Source organism: Pempheris klunzingeri, chromosome 15 (assembly GCF_042242105.1).
Source record: "Pempheris klunzingeri isolate RE-2024b chromosome 15, fPemKlu1.hap1, whole genome shotgun sequence".
NCBI classification, from domain to species: domain Eukaryota; kingdom Metazoa; phylum Chordata; class Actinopteri; order Acropomatiformes; family Pempheridae; genus Pempheris; species Pempheris klunzingeri.
In genome coordinates this window covers 1,751,316-1,774,793 of record NC_092026.1, presented here as the reverse complement: position 1 = coordinate 1,774,793, position 23,478 = coordinate 1,751,316, and the positions used below count along the sequence as shown (strand labels likewise).

Below are 23,478 nucleotides of genomic sequence, written 5' to 3'. Positions count from 1 at the left end.
CAAACTGCTGATGTCGAACATCTCGTGTTTCCCTCGCTCGCCCTGCACATCTCTATCTGTCTCTCTCTCTCTCTCTCTCTCTCTCTCTCTCTCTCTGCTTTCACACATGCTCGCTCCACCCGACTCTCGGCCTCCACTGCGGATCTCATTTCACTCTCTCTACAGTGTTGTTATGGTAACCAAAATTTTGGTACTACAGTACTTCAGTCCTGTAACGGTAGCTTCAATCTGATACCTGTGACACCTGATACCCCCCCGACAGTGTCACCTGCAGAGGGCGCACACACACACACACACACACACACACACACACACACACACACACACACACACACACACACACACACACACACACACACACACACACACACACACACACACACACACACACCAGACAATCAGGGTTTCAGACCACGATGGTGTTTAAATAAAAGACACCTAAAACTCGTTGTGTTCAGTTTCTCTGCAGACACACAAACTGTATTTCCCCCCCGAATTGATCATCATCATCATCATCATCATCATCATCATATATCAGTGAAAACATTGCACCAAGTTTCTATCTGGGACTATATTACCTTTCAAAATATAGATGTAATTGTAATCTGACAATGTGCAATAATCTCTTCTTTATATTTTACATCAGGTTTTTATTTAACGATGTGACTTTCATCATTTGTCCATTTTACTGTTTGTCAGTTGACTGTTTGAGCTCCTGGATACCTGAATATCCCCTGTGGGATGAATAAAGTATCCTTCCTTCCTTCCATGTGCAGGAAGCCGAACTTCCATGTCTGTAAAATATAAATCCAGCCCTAAAACACGTTGAGTGGTTCACTCCATTCGTCAGCACGTGTAAAAACGATGTTACGTCTTTGTTTCATTTAACACACTAAGACCAAAAGTGTCTCAGATTAGACGTCTCGGCGGGAAAAACAGAATCAGATCAGACTGGTGTCGATGGATGAGGAAGAAAAGTTAGTTTCTAATGCTGACAGACTCACGAAGCAGCTGCTGCGTCTGCATGTCCTGTTTTCACTTTATGGAAATCAAACTGCCGGGGGATCCCTCTGGGACCTCCTCTGGGACCTCCTCTGGGACCTCCTCTGGGACCGCTGGTGTCCCTGAACCCCCCCGAGGGATCAAGTGAAGTGACCCAGTGTCATCCAGCTGATAATAAAAACCCCTGCAGGGAGAAACAGGACTGTCTGCTGCGATTCAATTAGCTGAGTGATCGGTCTGACCTGCAGAATCAGGTTTGGTTTGGGATAAAACGCCACCTGTGGAGGAACACGTCTGATTCTATTCAGCTTCTATTCAAGATGCAGCTTTGTTCAACTTCTCATGTGGACTTAAAGCTGTAAATGAAGCCGTCGGAGTTCCCACACATTAGATTTTACAGTTTTTACTGGTGCTCTGACAGAACGACGTCTCTCTCCACCTCTTCACATATCTGTGTTTTCCCGTTTCCTTATCTCAGTCCGCCCATCTGTTCCTGCTCTTTAATCCTCGTCCCACTTGCCTCTCCTTTCCTATACATGTGTCACGTCAAAGCGCTGCCTGTGCATCATAATCTGTGGGTGAGAGCGTGAGTAACGCTTCCCCTGCTGTCAACACGAGCCGCTGAAGTGCCCTTGAGCAACACGAGCAGCGGTTTGAAGCTGCAGCAGATGTGTCACGTCCACGTCTGTGACAGATTTATTTTGGCTGCGTCTGCGTCATCTCCTCCGTTTGACAAAAGACCTCCAGAAATTATGTTAATTGTTCTCGTTTTAAAGGATCAGTTCACCCAAATGAGAAAATGACTGTTTTTCTAATTTGTCTCATTCAGTAGAAGTGACACTGCAGACAGCACTTAACACTAACACTACTGTTATTTAGTTTGCTTCTTGAATATAATCTCTTTTATTATGTGAGTATTTATCTCCTCCTCTTTACTTTTTAAAACAGCACTGATGGTTAAAGTGACGTGTTTTTATCTGAGATTATAACAATAAAACGATTGGATTTTAGTTGAATCATCGTAACCTTAAAATATACAAGACACAAACATTATACATGTCACCATAATAATAATAATAATTTACTCACATTCTGTCAAAGTACCACATTAAACTGTTCAAACCTTTTCTGTCATAACCAACTTATTCACTGACTTCATTAACTATCAGAGCATTTGGAAAACTAACAACTAACCACAACTATGGGAGTTAAACTCAAAGTTCAAGTGTTTCCAAGTCTGTCTGACAACTAAAGTCAGCTGCCAATATGAACGGTGAAACTTTAGAATCACTTATGTTACATCATAAAGGGATTTAATAACAGTCTGGGGAATAATTACAGCAAGAAAACAACAGTTTCAGCTGGATCCTGAACGCATCACTGTGGTGCCAATAATGGCAGTAAAACTATAACTTTTGGTAAAATAAATCAATATGTAGGGTTTGTTCTTTCTACACACATTGGTAAAGATATTTTAGAGCCATTTATTCTAATAATGTGACGGGAATCTAACCAGAAATAAAACCAAAACTATCCACATGGCCGGAGTTGACTGAAGGAATGTTAGGGTGAACTGTCCCTTTAAAATTGTTAAAGGGACAGTTCGGGGGTTTTGTGATGTCATAAAAGTGTCTAAATGACAACGCTTTGCTTTAATGACGTAAAATCTGTCAACTGAGGTGCAGGAAACACACACACACACACACCTGTGTGACCTCAGATCACCTCGACGTCACATCCCCGTTGCAATGATGTCACGCCTCTACCTGATGACATCACACAGTACGCGTGTCACTTCCTGTTTGCTGGGCTGTTTTCACACCCAAACACTCAGCAGACACGTTTCTTCTCCCCTCAGGCCGAGCGACTCCGCGTCTCGTTTCACGCTCCGACAGCAGCGGCCCATATGGAGCGGCCATATTGGAGGCTGCATATGTTGCACTGAGGAGAAACACGCGTGTTGTCAGTGGATCACGAGACACGGGATGAGTCAGGCTCACCGCACGGCGTTTTCCTGCCTCGGCTCAGGCTTAATGAGCCGAGAGGAGCGGAGCACGTAAAAACGTCCGAGTCCGTCAGGAGGTGAGAAGAAGGGGCGGCCTTTAAAGGTTCGCTTTGTCCTGAGTTGAGACTCTCAGGCACAACTTCCTGACAGACTGCACCTCCGTCACATTAAGCTAAAACCGTCTGTCAGGCCAAAAATAACCAGGAGGACCAGGCAAACTAGACCACAGATTAAAGAGCACGTCCCTCCAGAATAAGATCAAGGGGTTTTTGTGATTACTGCAGCAAAAAGACAGATTGTGGTAGAATATTTAAAAATACTGGACATAATAAGCTTCAGGGAGAGAAAAGTAAGTCCAACACACTTCTTTTTGATTCTCCTCAGCTCAGTCTCTAAGGAAACCTCACTTCTGACTTCTACATCACTACTGCGACGTCACCTGCTGGTTTGCAGGCCGCCATTTTGAAGCCTCGAGTTCAGCAATTTTCAAAATCGCCATCTTGGTTTTGGAGCCAGAGGAGACACATGAACGTCCTGCTGTGCTGAAGAAGACTGTAAACTAGAGACTGAGAGCAGAAACTGTTCACTGAGCTGATAAATCAGGAAAGAAGTCGCCTCATTTTCCTCATTGACTTCCATCCAGTCAGACTTCTGTTTGGAGCCAGTGGAGTCGCCCCCTGCTGGATGTTAGAGAGGATGCATAATCAAATACGGCAGCTTTGGTCAGAGGCTCCTACGGTTCAAACTCTTACTGATATTCTGATGTGTCGGGGTGGTTGGAGGACGCCGTTAGTGTCCCGTGTGAAGCTGAAAGTCAATGTAGAGGAATTTATTTTAACCCAAAACCATCTTTGTTCTAAATCCAACCGAGTGTTGCTCACACTCATGTTGTGACTGTCAACGGGTTGTTTAGCGTCACAAATATACAATTACGAGCTTTTTATTCTCTGTTTTTTAAAAGTTGACAGGAGAGATCAGTGATCCTCTTCTCAGGACGCCTCAGATATCGCCATAAACTCATCTGTCGCAGTGAAGACAGAGTCAAAAGGTTCCTTTAGTTTTCCTCCTTAAGGTTTTTTTTGTGCCATGGTTTAAAGGACTCTAAGTATGAGACCGAGATCAGGAGCAACGCTTAAATATGTAAGTCAACATTTTAAGGAAATCTTTTAAGTGTTCTTTGTGCAATGGTTTATTTATTTTAACTTGAAGTGTTTTGTCCAACTGACCAAAGGTTAACACCAGAGCCAGTGTTTGTTCCTGCATGCATTAATAAGAAAACATGACATGAACGAACATTTTCCCTTAAAAATGATCCACGTTTGAGACACAACGGATTAAAACCAGCCGACCAGGAGCCGGCAGAGAAGGAGGGAAGCAGCAGCAGCAGCAGCACGTCTGCAGCTCTGACAGCTACAAAACCACCATTTGGACCAACAGTGAATTTTGAGAAGAACGAGTTCAGGAAAACAAACAAACTATCGGCTGTCATTTTGGCAGCAGGAGAGTCTGAAACACATCCACACAGCTCTGGAGGGGGGGGGGGCAGGATGGTTCAGGATGAGAAAGAGGACGAGATGAGACGGTGAAGTCGGACACAAAGAATTAGTTAGGACTGAAAAAGGTTTATTAAAGAAGTGCAGCCTACATAGAAAATGTTTTAATAAATGATACGATTCCTGAATTTAAGAAATGAAACCGCTGTCAGTCAGCAGGAACACCATGAAACTCTTTTAGTGAGTCATTTTTATTTGTAATGTGTGTTGTCTGTCCTTTCTCTGCCTTTTCCTGTCATATCAATAATCAATAATAATGATTAGTATTGATATTATTATGTGAGGTTATTACACATGTTTGTTAACAGATTAAATCTTCATCGCTCAACATGAAACCAAGCATTAAATAAAAATTAGGATTTTCTACCAAACGTGGTGTTTTTGTCATAACTAAGAGCCAATCAGCGCTTTGATCAGGTGACAGCCAGCCATTTCCCATCATGCACTGGGTCTTGCAGTCGGTGGACAGCAACCGGCTCTTAAAACTGTGTCACAAAAATCGATCGATCGATCCTGCGCAGGCCTGGATCATCTCGAACGAGCCAATTATTAGTTACTGCTTCATGGCCCAAGAGCACTGAATCCTACATTTCCCACGATGCAACTGGTGAGTGTCTCTGACTGGAGCCTCGTCACGTCTCTGTGCTGTAAACTGGAGGTTTGGTGTTTTAAACTCTCCAGTCTGAGCCAAGATAACCCTGATGATGTCACAGTGAGGTCATCGGGGTCTTTTGATGAAGATGATGAAGATGATGAAGATGATGAAGATGATGAAGACTAAAACAAGCAGCCTCTGAGCTGCACCGTCTGTTTTCACCTCCACACTGCCAAAACATCCACACATCCACACATCCACTCCTTCCTTTGAAAATTAGACTTCTAGTGCCACAACCAGAGGCCGTCATTAAGGTACCGTTTAAATAATCATTTCTGATTTACTGACTATTTCTGACTGTTTTCCTTCACAACACTGAGAACTGAATCTCTGGACGTCATATTTTCTGTTTTACAGGCAAAACAATGTGATGTTTCAGCTCCACAACACTTCTGACGCCTCCACCTTCAACTTTTCAACCAAATTCTGCTCTAATCTGAACTCCTCTTCCTCAGACATGCCTGTGGACGTGACACCAGCTGAGGAAGTTAATCAGAGCTAAAAGTCCACTGAAGTCTGGTTTCAGCTGCACCTCCACATCTGGAGCATCAGCTCAGACTAAAAGATGTGCAGGAGGAAACTCTTCCTCCTGCAGCTCTGTGAGCTCACAGCTCTTCCTCATGACAGCCAAGTGAGTCCACTCTTCCCCGAGCAGCCTCCTCCTGCTCCGTGACCCCCCAGCAGGCTGAGGAGGCTGCACTCCTCATCTGAACCTCCCAAGTTGTAAAAACGCCCTCATGTACTCACACGAACGCGTGGTAGAGCAGCGCCCATCCTCTCGGCCTCTCCAGCGCGTCGTACAGCAGGTTCTGGATCCTCCTCTTGCGGATGTTATTCCTCTTGGCCGGCCGGGTGTAGTTCAGGGGGGTCTTGGCCAGCAGCCCGATGCCGATGCCCTGAGAGCCCCTCTTGTAGTCGTCCCGGCCCGAAGCCACCAGCAGCAGGGCGCCATCCTTGTCCGCTCCCCCCGTGCCTTGGTCCAGTAAGTCCCCGGGAGGCGCGCCGGAGGTCTTCTTCTGCTCCTCCGAGCCGCTAGCGACGGTCCTGGACCGGAGCCCCATGGTCAGTGCTGGATGCCCGCTGTGGGCAGCATGCCATGATCCGGGCGCTGGATCCGGAGACACCCCCTCCTCAGCCGCGGGTCATTTAAGGATGTGGTCCCCGGCGCGAAGGGAGGTGCTCAGCAAGAGTCTGACTGGAAAACAGAGAAAAGGAGGAGGGATGGAGAGGGAGAGAGAGAGAGAGAGAGAGAGAGAGAGAGAGACAGAGAGAGAGACAGAGAGAGAGAGAGAGAGAGAGAGACAGGGAGAGAGAGAGAGAGAGCGTTACATCCTCTTTCTTGTTGGGAACCATCAGCATCTGGACACTGATGGAAGCAGAGAGCAGAAAACAGAAGAAATATGGAAGAATTGTGCGTAAAAATCACTAAGAAAACAGAAAAACACGCCCTGCTGGTAAAACACACGGCGGGAATATTACAGTGGTACAGTGCTGGGGGGGGGGGGGTCAGCACAAAGTGGGATAAACTCACTACAGAGCAGCACAGACGCGAGTTCAGCCCGGAATTATTACAGCAGCAGAGATTTTACGCGACGAAACACCTGATTCCCTCTCACTCAGTCAGAGGAGCATCCAAAGGGGGCATCAAGCAACAAATGCCCCCTCAGACACCCCCTCTCCTCCCCAGAAACACGCTCAGCCACGCTGGAGAGACAAAGACCGGGAGCTCCGCTGCCTCCCTCTCTCACACACACACACACACACACACACACACACACACACACACACACACACACACACACACACACACACACACACACACGGAGGAGACACTATGGGAGGAAACCCTACCAGCAGCGGCTCCCGTGCATGGCGCGTGTCTCCGGGGCTTCCAGCCTCCATCCACCTGCAGAGGAAGCGGCGCTGAGGCGGAGGAGGAGGAGGAAGAGGAGGAGGAGGAGGAAGGTGGAGACGGAGGATGGAGAGCGGAGATGCTGCGTGAAGAAGGTCGATACTAAAACTGAGACGGAGGAGAAGCAGAGAGGGAGAGAGAGAGAGAGAGAGAGAGAGAGAGAGGGAGAGAGACTGAGGGAGAGAGGGAGAGAGAGAGAGAGAGGGAGAGAGAGAGAGAGGGAGAGAGAGACTGAGAGAGAGAGAGAGAGGGAGAGAGAGACTGAGGGAGAGAGAGACTGAGAGAGAGAGAGAGAGGGAGAGAGAGACTGAGGGAGAGAGAGGCTTTCATCAGCAGCAACGCAGACTGACGTGCGCGTACACACACACACACGCACACACACATGCATGCGCAGAAGGACACTCCACACCTTGATGAGCTCGGTGGGGGGGAACATGCGCGTAAACACACACAGGATGGAGGCAGGCGGGAACTTAATATGCACAGTCATGCACACGTGCACGCGCTTGTGTAGGAAAACACACACACACACACACACCTGACAGTACTCAGGTGGTACCACACACACACACACACACACACACACACACACACTCACAGAAACAAACAGCCTCCTCATCCTCCACTGTTATGTAACATTATTTTGTATCACATATCTTTATTGATTGTGAACATGATCCATCAGTTTCTCACCTCTGAGCCTTAAAACAGTCCTGACATCAAACTACAGTCTTCACATCCAACAGGTGTTTATTTTACTTCACTCTGTCCCTTTCCCTCGAAGTTCAGATGTTTAAAACTCTCCAGGTTTGTTCCTGTTTGATTTGACACAGCAGGTTTGCTCATTATAGAGTTTTATTACTATTATTTTTATTTTTATTACTATTCAAAAAAAAGTCTTTTCTGATTAAAAACACTGAACCAGAGCTTTAAACCTGGAATCATCCAGCGTTCACATAATGTTCAGATTAGCAAAGATTTAATCTGACAAAGCTTCATTTGAATATTTGAACTTGTAATAAAAGAATAATCATCTTCAAAATGTGACTTCCCCGTTTGTTTGTGAGCGTTTCACACTAAACTCCTCTGGTGTTCAATAACACGTGAGCACAGGTGAGTAAAGGTGAGTAAAGGTGAGTAAAGGTGAGTAAAGGTGCTCTGTGGCGCCTCAAACATCACTGATGAGTTCACCTGATGAACAGCTCAGGTGTGCTAGAGACAACAGCTGATTTACAATGAGTGATTGTGTTCAGGTGGTCGAAGGAGAAACCAGCTGTAATATTAGTGGTGCTGAGCTGTTTAAACTGGTCTTTGAACGCACCTCAAGGTGTGGAACATTGGAATAACTTCAGGTGCAGCTGTTTCTCACCTGATGTTCCAGACTCCCTAAAAACTACAGACCCAAACAAAAAGGTAAAGATAAAAACACCACCTGCTTCCACCTGTGTTTACAGACTCGTCACTCACTGGTTTGTTTGGCTTCACAGGCGCCGCCATCTTGGTTTTTCTGAGCCAGAACATCCTGCTGTGCTGAAGAAGACCGTAAACTCACTCTTTGTACCTACAAACACTTCTTTATGCAGTCTGGTTACACTTCACTTGTTCAGTCCTTGTTTCCTGTTTTATTTTGTAGGAGTTCTATCCTCTCTCCCATCACCTCCTGCCCTTCAAAATAAGGTGCGCACAGCAACAAATAGATAAGAAAAAGCTAATGCTAATGATACAGGTAAACATGGCGTGACAACAGGCAGATCCTCAGAGACTTTAGTCCAAATGAAACAGGAAGAAGATCTAAAAACACGAACCGAAGCATGAAGGGAGGTGAAGACAGGTAAGTCAAACAGGGAACAGGTGCAGGTGATCAGGGAAAACACACAGGGGCAGGAAGTGAGGAGAACCGACACAAGACTACTACAAAATAAAACAGGAAACAAGGAAGCTGATGATAATCAAGTCCTCAGAGTGTCTGAAGAGCCTTTAAACACAAGAAGGAGTGTTTTCTGGACACAGTGAAGCTGCCGACTTCCAGCTCGTGAAGATTTTACACTTAAAAGGTAAAAACAAGAGCAAGAAGAAGAAGAAGAAGAAGAAGAAGAAGAAGAGAACAGGAGTTGGTTAATTCTTGTCTGGGAGGCAGCCGAGTCTCTGAGGCTCATTTGGAAGCGAAGGCAGGCGTCAGCAGCGAATATCAATGAGATCAAATCCCAGCGGCAGCAGAGCCGACTCACCTCACATGAACCCGACAAGCCGGAGCTGCAGACACACAGACGCTCAGCATGTTTGGTTCTCTGTGAGAACAAGAGGAAGAAAGGAACAGACCGACAGCTTCTATGCAAGTTTGATGCATTTCACTTCATAATAACTCAGTTTCCCTTCGATATCCAACTACTTCTTTGGTGTTATGAGGCAGACAGAGCTGTCGGAGGTGAAGCGCTGAGACACAAATGGGTTTAAAAAGACTTAAAATCACTTCTGCCCGCTCAGGAGAAGCAGCAAACATGAAACAGCAACCAGAACATCCCTGAAAATCACATTTAAACGTCAAAGGATGTTCAGGAGGATTCAAGGCCCCGACCCAGAGTCCTGATTATCACACAGCTTCATGCTAAAGGAATCAACCGTGTTACACAAAATACTGATTTTTATTGATTTAAAAATTATTTTATTGCTACTGAATGCTGAAACTGACTAATCAGAGTCAAGTGTTCAACAGAGCCGTGTTTTATTTACATCTAAATGTGTTCATGCAGCCAACAACTAGGCTAAAAGATGACAGGTTCTTAAAATCAAAAGGTTTTATTCCCCTTACAAATAAACTGAGGGGATAAAACCTCCCTTAAAATGCGTCACGATGGTTTCTGTCTTCAAACGGACTGATTTTTGGGGCTGTCACAAAAAAACAGGAAGTTAAAGGAGCCGTCAGTGATTCTTATTACGTCAGAGGCTCCGCCCCCAAAAAGTCACGGACGTGTGTTGCCACGATTTTTATCGCTATGAAAATAAAGAGATGCAGCGAATCAAGTGTGACAGAGAGAGACAGACTCTTACCGATCGGCTTGTTTTCTCCTGGACTGTCGTAGCTGGACGCCGTGACAGCTCCTCTTCTCACCACAGACGCCTGAACAAGTGGATGAAGGAGGTCCGACATCCACAACAACGACCTGCTGGATCGACGTCTGAATAAAACAATAAAAAACATCTGTTTCCACTTTAAAAAGGACAAACGACAAAGACGGTAAACCTGTTCAGAAGTATTAACACCTGTATAAGTGCTGCTTTTCTTTTATTTTGGAATATTTCTGGCTGTTCAAATAGTTTTGGGTGTGATATCATACTGTGATACTAAATACTTGTTTTTAATCTTTAAAAATAATCACTAATTAGTCTTTAATCATGATTATATTTTTTAAAAAGCTGGTGGTCACTGCAGTTCTTAACAAACGTTACTCTCACAGGAGAAAATGCTGCGTTACTTTGGGTGGATTTAGTTCCTAAAAAGGCTCAGTTCACCTCAGTTTATTTATTCTCTGTGACTGTGATAAAAAATACTAAAATCAATATGATGTGAGGCCTTGTCACTGTGTCAGATACACACAGGAAACACAAACATAGAAGTGCACAATTAATAATTAAAATACAATAACACTCGTTCATTCGGTGCTTTCCAGGGAAATAAAACCCTCCATTTGACCACACACACACACACACACACACACACACACACACACACACACACGCAGCCTAACAGGATTTGCAGAACAGAACAGAGCAATCTTAAAATAGATTGATTGCGTGTCTCGGTGGCCTTTAGTATTTCTACTTAATCATTGGCGGTCGGAGGATTTGACTAATTATCTGGATGAAAAACGGCAGCAGGAGTCTGTAATTGAAAAAGCAATAATTTGACTGCGGCTCACACGGACGAGCTGGACTGAGCTGCTCTAACATCTCCTGATAACATGGATCTTCTTCATGGTTTTTGTTTTTTTTTACCTCGACTTCACAAGAAACATCCAGGACGAGCGTCGATCGATTGGCTCGTCGTGTGTTCACGTCTTTATCTTTTCCTCTTTAATTGTGTTTGTTCAGTTCGGTTCATCTTGTCAGACTGTGAACGTCTGCATCAGGGGAAGAAACATCACAGCACACAGAAACAGAGTTTGGTTAAACTGTGGACGTCTGCAGAGACTCTTTTATTCCTGCAGCATGAAGGATCTTCCTCATCGTTGGCCCCACGGAGGCCTGCTAGCTTCCTGTTAGCTTCCTGTTAGCTCTGCGCTAACTTGAATGGATAATGAAAGGATTTTAATCGTAAGTCTCTTCTAGACTTTCCAAATGTTATCGGAGTGAATAGATCTTAAAAAAACACACAGAACGTAGTTTCTGCCACTGGACGTCGCTCAAAGCTACAACTACTACAGGAGTAGTTTAAAAATGTGCAGGGCATCATGGGAGTTGTTGTCGGCCCATGACACGGCTCTGGTACTTTTATTCAGGTTACATCATTTTATTGTGATGTCGTAGCTGCTAGTAGCGTTAGCTAATGTAGCGCTAACTAGCTAACGTAGCATCAGATGAGCCACCGTAGCTAACGTTATGAGTTTATGATCTATTTATTAATAAGACAACCGGATGATGGTGGTTTAGGTTCAGGACTTTCACTGTGTGAGACCTTCACTAAATATCATTTATTTATTTGTAAAACACAGTTGAATTATATATTTCACTTTGCTTCACAGTTCGGTTTGGTTTAGGCACCAAAACTGTTTGGTTTGGGTTGAAATAATAAGTCAATAAGTCAAATCCAAATAAAAAAGATACTCGCTCCAGCATACGTCTGCTTAGAGCTGCAAACTGTGTAGTTGACTACCGACACTAGGCCCCATCACACCGTCGTAGGTTTGCAGGCGGTGCAGGTGGTTTTAAACCTGCAGCCTGCAGCCCTGACAGGCAGCGTGAGGCGTTTAGGGGGCAGCGGTAGATTGATAGAGCTCGGCAGGACACTTCAAAGTGCCCCGTGTGTCAATATGAGGGTGTAAAGTGATTGGTGATGGACGAGTCTGCGATCGATGCTCGTGTCCGTGAACGGAGCCAAATTCATCATCCGTGTAATTTTACTGGCTGAGGGGAGCATCCGTCCTGCAGGAGGCTGACAGGCCACGTGCTGCTGCTCCCGGTGGTGGTACGGTCCGCCGGGCTGACGTACTGTAACGCCTCGGCCACAGGTTCGACTCCCACAGCGGGAACGACCTCCACCTGCTCACAGCGACCGTATCAAATATACTTTCTAGGACGGCTTGATGCTCACAAGGCTGACAGAACAAGAGGAGCGCAGCAGTGCACCATGGGAGTTGTAGTTACCTTCTCTCTTCACATCCACAGTGTTGAATTCATCTTCTCCATCAGGTACTTTGTGACCCAGCTGCTCCTCTTCTCACTCGATCATTCAGACTTGTGGTGTAAAACTATTCGTTCATTATTCCAATAAGTTACTGTGGTGCTGTAGTGATCAGTAATCAATGTCCACGTGTTTACCTTTGCTTTTGATGCTTCATTTATTACTTAAATATGTTTAACATAACATGAACACAACGTCCTGCTACTGTTCATGGAACTGATTATTCTGATTGTTCTGATTATAATATTAGAGAGAAACAGCCTCTCTGGAGCTGTGAGTGTTTGCACACACTGCTGGTCCAAATTCAGCAGCACTGCAGCATTTTGTCAATTCTGATTATGAAAATAAATGAGCCTCTGCTCGCAGGAGGCTGAAATTGTGACTTCCAATCCAGGCGACTATTTGGTTTTTGGGCGATTTACAGCAGCGGCCATCCACACGGGCTGTAAATCATGCCGTGAAGGAAGCAGGCCGGCAGCCACAGGAACACAGAAACACTCTGGATTACTTAAGAATGTGTTTGCTCACGCTTTGATTTAGTGTCTCCGTTTATTTTTGCCAGGAATTAGTTCAGCTGAGCTCAGATCCAAGTTTCACAGCTCAAGTTAACGAGGCAAAGCATTCAAATTAAAGATTAAAGCTGGGTTTTGTGTGGGGGCACATTTATTATAATGACTTAGGTCTGCCTTTAACCATGATCCCTGTGACTGGTTTCTCTTGATGGTTGATGTTTGGTTAAGTTTAGGAAACTGTCTACAGTAATTGTAGTTAACCCTACAGGACGGGTCGTGAACGGTGAACTCTGGTAATGAATTCGGACACTTTGTGTGTCCAAAAGTGCGCTCAGACAGACGCAGTGCCAGAAAAAAATTAGTTTTTTGCACAAATCTGACTGCTGGACTGTTTATGAGTTGTCGTTTATTTGCCCCCAAGCAGCCAATACGCCGACAGCACAGACGTGGCGCTCATTTCAACTTGGGTAGTGTAATCTGCAGCAATGCATCATGGGATATAAGATCATCATATGTTTGCAACGGCGTTTGCGGTCGAGATTTTTACTGGACAGGAAATTAAACTAAAGCTGTCAGACTGATGTAGTGCAGGTTAGTACCTCCTCCCCCGGGATAAATGGAGTATTTCTGACTTAAGTTCAGCACTTGGGTAAAAACAAACGGAGAATCAGTTGAATTAAATATCATATACTTAAAAAAACACAAGAAAACTGGTCCTTATGCAGCATTTAAGACTTCTGACGATGATAAAACTCAGAATTGTGACTTCTTACCGTACAAAGACTTGGACTGTTTTGGCTTCCAGGTGTTTCCCGCTCAGCGTGACTGACGGATGGTGCGACCCGCTGACTGATTTGGCTTCCCGGGCGGTCGACGGCTCTTTGTCGGAGCTCCAGCTGGTGAATAATTGAAGGCTTTACAGCCGTTGTGTTCTATCTGCATGATGCGGCCGCATGTTTTATTCACCTGCTTCATCCAACTTTCATAAAACAACGTTAAAAGACACAAAGGGAAGCGACTACGACGGCGAAGGAGGTACGCTGGCTGTAATGAAGGAAATTAGAGGAATCACAATTTTCTTTGAATCCAGGAAGGTTTGCTGGTAACAGCTGCTTAAACTCATTGTTTCACTTCACATTACTATTCATTAGCACGACTGGGAGCTTCCCAGTTTAACCAGCTGTCTGACGGCTACTGGGAGGATCTCTGAGCAACTGGAGGAAGCTAAGATATTTATATAAAATGAGAAAATCTGTTCTCTATTCTAATATTACAGTGAACATAGAGGATGAAACACCAGCCTGTTATAACACCAAAGGTTTTTCTCCTTAATAATGATAAAATAATGTAGAATAACAGATGACTTGACTAAAGAATGGATGAACTTTGGTCATGTCAGATATTAAAGTTATATTATATTCACTATTAATCATATCATAGGTGTATTTCAGGATATTAGGAGAATCACCTGCAGTGTAGTTAAGCAGAAAACAGCTTTGCAGATTTTTTGCTGGTTTTTGATTTCTTACAAAACTCTGCGTCTCTCAGCCGTCGAGGAAAAGAGATTCGGTTTCAACAAAACGACAAGACGAGCAGAAAAAAGGAAACTCTGATATCTGCGCTCTGTTTCAGCGAAAGCGTCTTCGTGCCGTCGTGGTTCCTGTTACATGATGGCTCCTCGGCACGCACACATCAGCACTTTCCCTCAGACGAATCCCAGTAAACATGATACTGAACATGAGACCTAAAGAGGAGCTCCGGCCTGTAAAAGAAAAAAACTATCGCTGCAGAAGAAAAGTCACATTTCAGCCTTTTTTAGCTCCTAAATTTGCTGTAAAAACACGACCGGCTCAGCAGCAAACAGCAGACAGACGCAGTTAGAGACGAGCTGGTGAAGAAAGTGGAGCGTTTAGCAGTGAAAGAGCCAGATATTTCCCTCAGGAGGTGGTGGAGACCAAAAACTGAGCTAAAAGAGTGACTAAGGAAGCTCCAAAACTTGACAAAAATCAACTCTTTTCATTCATTTTTCTGCTGTGGGTCATTAGAACAGAATCGTCAGTCAAACTGAACAGTTTCTGACCAAAATCATGTAACTTACAGTCAGTTTAAAGGTGCAGTCCGTAGCATTTAGGAGGATCTAGTGGCAGAAATGCGACATAATATTCATAACTATGTTTTCATGAGTTTTCGTGAGCGTAGAATTTTTCCTTTGCACTAAGACCGCCACTAAGACCGCCATGTTTCTACAGTAGCCCATAACAGACAAACAGGGTCCTTTGTGTCATGTTGAGGAGGCAGCTTGGATTAGGTGGTGTGAATGCTCCAGCTGAAGGAGGAGAGTAAGTAAGATCTTGACTACAGGAGAGTGAGCAGAGTATTTTTCTTTTGTGGTATTGATACTTTCAGTTAAGTAAGTTGCTGACAGTATAGTGCTCACAGCTCCTAATCTGATTATGTGTCTTTTCATCTGTAAATGGGTGTGAAGAAGATGTTTTCAGCTCACAGGAACTCCACACAAACATTTGGACTTGTGTAAAAGGTGACGGTATCATTGTGTTGGTTAACCTTCATGAGTCGAACACGTGAGGCCGCTCTGTGCTTCGGCCTCTGGAGACGTTCGCTGACTTAAAGCCGCCATGAATCAAGCTGCTCGTGTCTCCAGCCGCATGAAAAATGACTCCAGCTGTCGGCTCCCGGAGGGTTCGAGCTGCTGCCGAAGTGACACTCACAGTTCACCAGATCCAACGATTCAGCATAAACGCTGAAATAAACATATCAATCACCTATCGGCATAAATCACCATGTGACCTCTCTGAGTGGAGGCAGGTAGCCAACGTACCGCATCGTGGTGGAGTGTGTCATGGAGAAGGGCCCGAGGCCTGCCGGCGTTACCGTGAAGAAACCAGGAAATACACCGTACCCACACGAGAGCCCACGGCTGCTGCCGGCATCTTCCCACGTGAATCAGAACCCAGAAATCTCTCTGATATCAGAAATCTTTGATAGCAAATCAATTTCGAGAAACTGCAAATTAATATTTACCTTAATCGTGATGTTTTCCGCATGTAGTACAAGTGCAGGCTCCTCCGGGGCAGCTGCAGCATTGATTATTGATTTTCTGAACAGCTTTCGTCCCTCTTCCCACGCAGACGTGGAGGTGTAACGACTCGGCTACAAGAGGTCACGTGAAAAGGTCGCACAGCAAGCAGCTTTGACGATGCATCCGATGCATTTATTTGTGATTTGATGTCGACGTGTTTTGAAGACACTGATTGATTGTTTTGATTTCAAACGCACATTTATAAGTGGAGGGCTGCTGGTTTTGATGACCAGGGGATCAAATATCACATGACCTGCACTGCTTAAAGGGTCACTCTGGTGTTTTTAACCCTGGTCCCTCTGTGTCCACATCCTGGTGTCTGAGTGACTGGTAGGTAGTAAAAGTGTTGGAACTGGTCCAGTAGATCACCTCAGCCAGCAGACACCAAACGGGCTGCAATGGCTGCAACGTGATCCTTTGGGACAACTGCACCTGATCACAGTAGGTCCACTAAAAGAGCTTGTTTGATCCACTGACAGGCTCAGAGTGTTATTCTAAGTGTGTGACAGCATCATGGAAAGGATCCCTACAGAGAGAGACCTGGAAGATCCTTTTGGTTTAACCACAAACAGCACACACACCAGACTACATTCACTAAAACAGGGATTTTAGAGAACAGAATACTGCTGGACTCCTGCTGCCTCACAGTTTGCTTGTGTGTTACACAGATTGTGTTGGAACTAACCCTTTAAAACACCAAAAACCACAAAATAACAGAAAGAAACTGTGACAGGAAGACACGTGGTCCAAATATACCAAAGAACAGTTCAGTCAAAAGCAGCATTGTTTGGTTACAGTAGCACTGATGGCTGGTGGTGCAGAAGACTTGTGCACCCCTAAAAAAATGTCCATCAGATCAATGGATCACTTGTGTGATTAGATTTAGGACATGCATTATGTGTGTAAAACATCTTAACTAATATTAAAGCGGCTCTCTGCTCCCCTTCTGCTTTAATGTTCTCAAATGTTTGTTGTTGGCTCTTTCTTGTCACGGTGCTGCAGCCCATCACGGCTCTGCATCTGTCCTTGGCTGCAGCACAGGACGCCTGGCCCAGCAGAGATACAGAAGGAGATGGAGAGAGAGAGAGGCGGGGGGGTTTACTCTGAGGAGAACGGCTAAATAATTCATCCCAGAGAGGAAAGGAAGGAGAGAGGGGAGCTGGAGAGTCCGGAGAAAAAAGGAAAGACCACTCAGGAAACAGAATGTCTTTGGATTTCCTTCCCATGAATCCTTGAAGAGTCGCTTTGATTCTGTTTTAGGCTTCAGAGTGAGAATCAAACACTCAATCTGAATGTTCATCCCCAGCAGGGATCCAATCTTCTCAGCATAATTTCTGGGCTCTGTGTGCAGCCGTTTCGGCGTCCTCGGAGGACGCAACCCTGCAGAGTGTCGGCGTGGCGTTAATTAAACCGAGCTGCAGCTACCGCCGATTCAAAGCTGGCACGACTCACAGCTTTTACCGTTTTAACCGTCGTTGGCTCCAACAGCACAACACGTGCCGACAGTGATACCAGGCCGCAAACCTCCCATCAGCCCCCGGGGGGCAGAGCTACGAGCGCGTCCTGTTCATCACACAGACGGACCTGCTGCTACAGGAGGCCACGCTTTAGAGGTCAGAGGTCACATAAACACACACACGACCTCAGCGACGCCTTCAGAGATCAGACCATCACCTCTGATCTGTAAGATGAGAGAAGTTTGCTGCTCTCTGATCAAGGCGACACGCTGAAGCCTAAAGGACTGGCTCACTCCACCAGGTGAGCTACCTGGGCCCCCCGATGGCTCCACATTAAAAGTTAAAGCTCCCGTATTCTGCTCATTTACATACATGTGTATGGAGGTCCTACTAGAGCAGGTTTACATGGTTTAATGATCCAAAAACTAGCTTCATGTACATCTTCATGTAACCAGGATCTGACGTTAGCGAGGACAAAACAATGGTGGAAAGCGAAGTGGGTTTTTTTGGGCAGGGACAGTCGGCCTGCTGGAGGGCTGGAGGAGGTCACATGATCAACAGATCCCCTTATGACATCACAAGGGGAGCCGAATCTAAATGGATCGTTTTCACACACATTTAAAAAAGAGAGAGGACGGTCTTTACTCAGAGTTTGGAGGCCTGTAGACACACCAGGGACGGAGATTTATATTCAAAAGACATGAAAAAGAACATTTAGCATAATATGGGACCTTAAAGTCAATATGGTTCATCTGGACGGGAACATGAATCTCTCAATACAATATTTCATGGCAGCCTCTCAGACAGTTTAGATATCTGCGGCCGAGCCAAAGTGTCCCCGGAGCTGTTAATGATCCATCAGCCGCAAACCAAACGACAACAAAGCTGGAATTTCCACCTGGCAGCGTTGCAGTTTACGTTCCGAGTCTGCCCAGGAGATCGGTGTCGCCGCCTCAGCATCCAACCAAATGTGAAATATGGTCACAATCTCCCCGTCTGTTCCTGAGTGATGGTGTTGAATAACGGCTGGTCGTGAAGCGCTGAGCCCCTAAATCTGATCCCAGTGATGAAGTTGGTGAGAAAACGTTTCATCGCTGACGGGAACGACTGGCCAGAACCCCCCCCAGCTAATAAAAAAAGGGATTCTATTTCCCTTTAAAGCATCACTGAGCAACGCGGGCCAACCTCACAGATCACGAACGCTGTTTGAACTTCAAAAACCCGGAAATCCTGCAAAGTGACGACGGTAAACTGCAGACAGCGAGCTCGTGTTTGCCGCCCCGTCTGGTCTGTGAGGCTCTAAACCAAAACAAACCACCGAGACGGGAAGCCTCACTGCTGCTCCCCACCATGTTTGATGTTTGAGCTTTGTTGGTTTGTGCCTCCTGGATTCATATTATTTTCTGCCCTTATGTGCATCTTCTATATTGTGCACTGTATGAATAACACACAAGCAAATTATACGTGTTTAAGTGTGTGTTTATATTCACGAGTGTGTTCAAGCGTATGGAAATGTTGGTAGATGTTATGAAAACTGGATATGCAAATATTTGGGTATGCACATATATATATATTCTTCTGTATTTATTTTCTTTTATCTCCTTATGTGTGTCTTGTCATTTGTTGTTGGTTATACAAAATTGAAAAACTGAAGAAAAAATGTCCTGAATTGGTCAAATAGAGGAGTGTGACTGTTACATTTGTTAGAATAGTAACTGTTCTAATCATTATTTGCACTTTGAGAGTACATCCTTGTTTTTCTGAGCTATTTATCTGCACCAGTGCGAAACACAAACCCTACTGACAAATATGTGACCACAGAAAAGCAAAATCCTCTCTATGTTTTACAGCCAAAATGACCCAAAAAAATGAGCTTCAGCCTCCTTTTTTCTGTGTGAAAAGAAACTGCTGAATAAAAATAACTCACGGCTCCATGAGCGGTGTCAGGAGGGGCCGAGTAACGGTGAAAATAAAAGAGGAAAGTTACGAGTCAGGTCCGTCTGACTCAGGTCGGCACACTGAGTCGGCGTTGCATATTCAAAACTAGTGGGACCATCTGCTGTCATGGCAACAGACAAAAATCGATGCTGCAGCGAGCGATGGAGCCCGGACAGATAAGAAGCAGATAGCTGAGAGGAGAGGCGGCAGGTGGTTCAGGCTTTTTTTTAAGTCTCCCGATTTAATTGCACAGGAAACAAATATCAGACTTTGGATGCTTGGCGGTCTGGTCCTGATCTCCGGCGGTCTGATTAAACAGGACAGACGTGTTTTTGTCCTGTTTGCAGGGATAGAAGAGGATGACTGTGACGGGTGTGAAGGAGGGCTGACATGATGGCACAAGGCCAGAAAAGTGAAGGATTTCCAGCCTTAGGAAATGAGACGTCTCACTTTAAACAGCTTGGAGGGTCCACAGCGAAGACGAGACCAGGTGATGCTCTGAAAGACTTCAGAATAAAATGTGACGTCTTGTTTTGACCTCATTTGTTCGATTTTGAGATCTCCTGATTTAAAGAGGACTTATTATGTTGAATGCACTTTTTAGTGTCTTCTTAACATAAATACGAGCACCCAGTGTATCCACAGATCCTCACATCCAACAGTCTTCGTGTCCTCCCCCCTCTGAGGAGGATGCACTTTATTTTGAAGGGAAATGTCTTCACAGCAACTGGAAGATGAATTATTTTACTCACAACTCCAGGATCGATCGATCGATACCGGCTGTGAGTGATCGACTTCAGACTGAAGCTGTACGGTTTTTTTTGTGTGTTTTCTCTTGTTTTGCTGCTTATTTAGTTAAATTAGCGTTAGCACGTTGCTAATGTGGCTCCCCTTAGGAGAGCTGGAGGGCGGGGCCTGCTCAGGCTTGTGGGAACTGACCAATCAGAGCAGACTGGGCTTTTCTTAAGGTGTGGGGGAGGGGGGGTCCTTAAAGAGACAGGAGCTAAAACGGAGCGTTCAGACAGAGGCTGGAAAAAGCAAAGAAAAGTAATGTGTTTTGTGAATATTACAGCATGTAAACGTCTTCTAGCAGGACTTTAAAAACAAGCAAGGACACTGAAAATCAGCAGAATCAGTCTCTGACAGGTTGAGTCTGAATTGTGTTAATTTAAAAGTCATTATCGTCCCCAAACCAGGCTGGACCCTCTGAGACAGGTTCAGACTCACTGGTCTGAGTTCCTGTCTGAGCCTGAAGCGGTCTGTTCATCTCCTGTGAATAAAGACAGTTTTAGGCTGAGACTTAAACAGAGAGACAGGTTCAGGCTCAGTTAGACAGATTTAAGGAGACATATTCTGCTCATTTCCAGCTCAGACTTGCATTTGGGGGGGTCCTACTAGAACACTAGAACAGTTTGCATGCTGCAATGTTGAAAAGATGAATACCATTTTTCTCATGCTGTACATACCGGCCTCTTTCTGAGGCCCCCTCCGCCAAGCCTGCTCTGCTCTGATTGGTCAGTTCCCTGAGCAGGCTCCGCCCAACAACTCCTGCTTTGGCTCTGCCGTCACCAAAAGGGGAGCACGTTAGCCGGGCAACGTGCTAACGCTGGGCGAGGTCACATGACGTGTGACATCACAAATGGGGCCAAAACCGAACCGAGTGTTTTTACACACATTCACTGAAAGAGTCGGAGAACCAGAGAGAGGACGAGCTTTTCTCATAGTTTTAGGGACTGTAGACACTCTGGGGACAAATATTTGCATTTAACAGACATTAAAAAGTCCATTTTCTACATTATGTCCCCTTTAAGGCTCAGACTGAGTTCAGGGTCAGAGGTACAGACCCTGGCGGAGGAACCTGGATGTTTCTCTGTGGGGAAACTACAAACTTCTTTAGAGATACTTTATATGTTACTTTTAACACGCTGCATCGATCCGATCTTAAGTTATTGACCACACATCTGTCACACTGAAACAACCAGAGGCACATCAGCGATGCTGGGAGGCTTTTTCTCTGGGAGAAACCACTGAGCCATTAAACCACACCGACATAATGGTCCCAGAGCGATAATAAATCGGAGCTAAGTGAATTATTCAATATTACTAATGACGCATTTCCCACTGATTGTAGGCGACTCTGGTAACAAATTAGCATTGACGGCATATTTCAAATGCCAGTGCTGGTGTTTGGTTTGTCTCATTTGACAGAAGAGGATTTAGCTAAATGTTCACGAGCACAACATGTGTAATCTGCACAGTCGACAGACCAGGAAGATTATTCATCAATAATTAATGAGGTGGAGCATAACTCTGCTGCCAACAGACCACCGATCAGCCTCCACTGAGCTCTTAGATCTGGGTGGAAGTCATATTTTAAAACAATTGTTCTCTGATCGCTCTGGAAAAGTCTAAAACTGTCAACTGCAAAGTTTAGTTATCTCATTAGGTATCGATAATAACCCCGGCCATGGATCTGACGTGATCGGTAGCACAACAAACAAGCTCCAAGCTGAAACTTTAAGAGCAGCAGGAGATTTAAATCAGTCAAAACACCGGCTCAGTGTGAGCCTGCGCACCAGGACATGTCGGCTCTTCACATCCAACAGGAAGCTACAAAAATGGCGGAAACAGTCCCAAAATATGGTTTTGATCCGCTGAGGAGGAGCCAACAAATCCTACGAAATCTATTTAGAAATCCACGTTAGAAAAGCAGACCCACAGATTCACATGTACATGAACTCATCTGGATTCACAGACACAAAGACTCGATCACAGACACCTTTTCTCACAATAAACGAGCACGAACATCAAAATCTCCGGGATGATACGAGCCAGGCGGTGTAAATATAGAACGGCGGGATGATCAGAGAGGAGTGTAGCTGTCAGGAGGAAAAATGGTCCGAAGCCAGAACCATCTCTCAAGGCGCCGCGGCTGGAACGGCACTCAGAGCTGCTCGGGGAGGAGGAGGAGGAGGAGGAGGAGGAGGAGGAGGAGGAGGCGATGGAGTCGTGACCTCCAAGCTTTTCGGGCGACAGCTCCGAGGGAAGTGAAGAGCGAGGAAGACTTTAGTGGAGTTTCAAGGAGAGAAGAACAAGAGAAGAAAGATGTTTGGACCAGTGTCCTCTGGGCACAGAGAGCCGCTCTGATCAAAGTCTGGCAGAATATCAGTCGGTGAGCATCACAAGAAAAAAGAAAACACAACGGGGGGGGAAGTCAAATGAGCCACAGGCAAAGCAGACCAAACTCCACTGGTTGAATTTCCAGCTTTTTGGAGCGTCGCAGTGTTACAGCCACAGAAAGTAGGTAAGAAATATCTAACTTCCTCCCTGAGGCCTTTTTTAGTCATTGAAAAACTATTAATTCAAAGAGGCACCTCACGACTCAGGAGTATCCTTATCAATATCTAATAACACGTGCAGACTTTAATAAATTATTGAGGTTAAGGTGCCGCCCATAAACCACAATGTCTGACAAGAAGTTATCTGTAGCACGTCTGTCCCCCTCCGTCTTTTCCCTCGTGTCCTGTCATCTGTCTGATAAAAGTATTTAATATTAGAAATACATGTAAATATTTATCTGACTATAAGGACAAACACTAGAACTGTTCACCTGATCTGCCACACACTCGGCAGGTGTTTGGCTGGGAACCAAAATGAAGTGCTGAGTTGAGTGTGAATTCTCCAGTTTCCATGTTGAATTTAGCACAAAAATCTAATTTACTGTCTGGAAATCAAAAGCTATTAAGGATATTTTTCCACAAACAACAACAAATCACTTCTTATTAATTGAAATTGTGTCAACAGATACATAAAATAGGCGAGAACATGCAGGTCAGAACATGATATTGACATTCTTTGTGCAGGTTTCCAACATTTTCAGTCAGTAAACTGATTTTCCATCTCAAAATGAGCAGAAGATAAATGCTTTGTAGGTTTATTGCCTCTG

General features: G+C 45.0%; 1 protein-coding gene across 1 annotated transcript in view; it reads right to left on the bottom strand.

Moving 5' to 3' along the window:
* The window catches only part of kcnq3 (potassium voltage-gated channel, KQT-like subfamily, member 3), a 96,281-nt gene extending 90,005 nt beyond the window's left edge, over positions 1–6,276 (bottom strand). The window contains exon 1 of the mRNA XM_070844804.1: positions 5,963–6,276. Coding sequence (XP_070700905.1) covers positions 5,963–6,276 — 314 coding nt within the window. The remainder of the gene's footprint in view (positions 1–5,962) is intronic.
* Between the last annotated feature and the right edge of the window lie 17,202 nt (positions 6,277–23,478).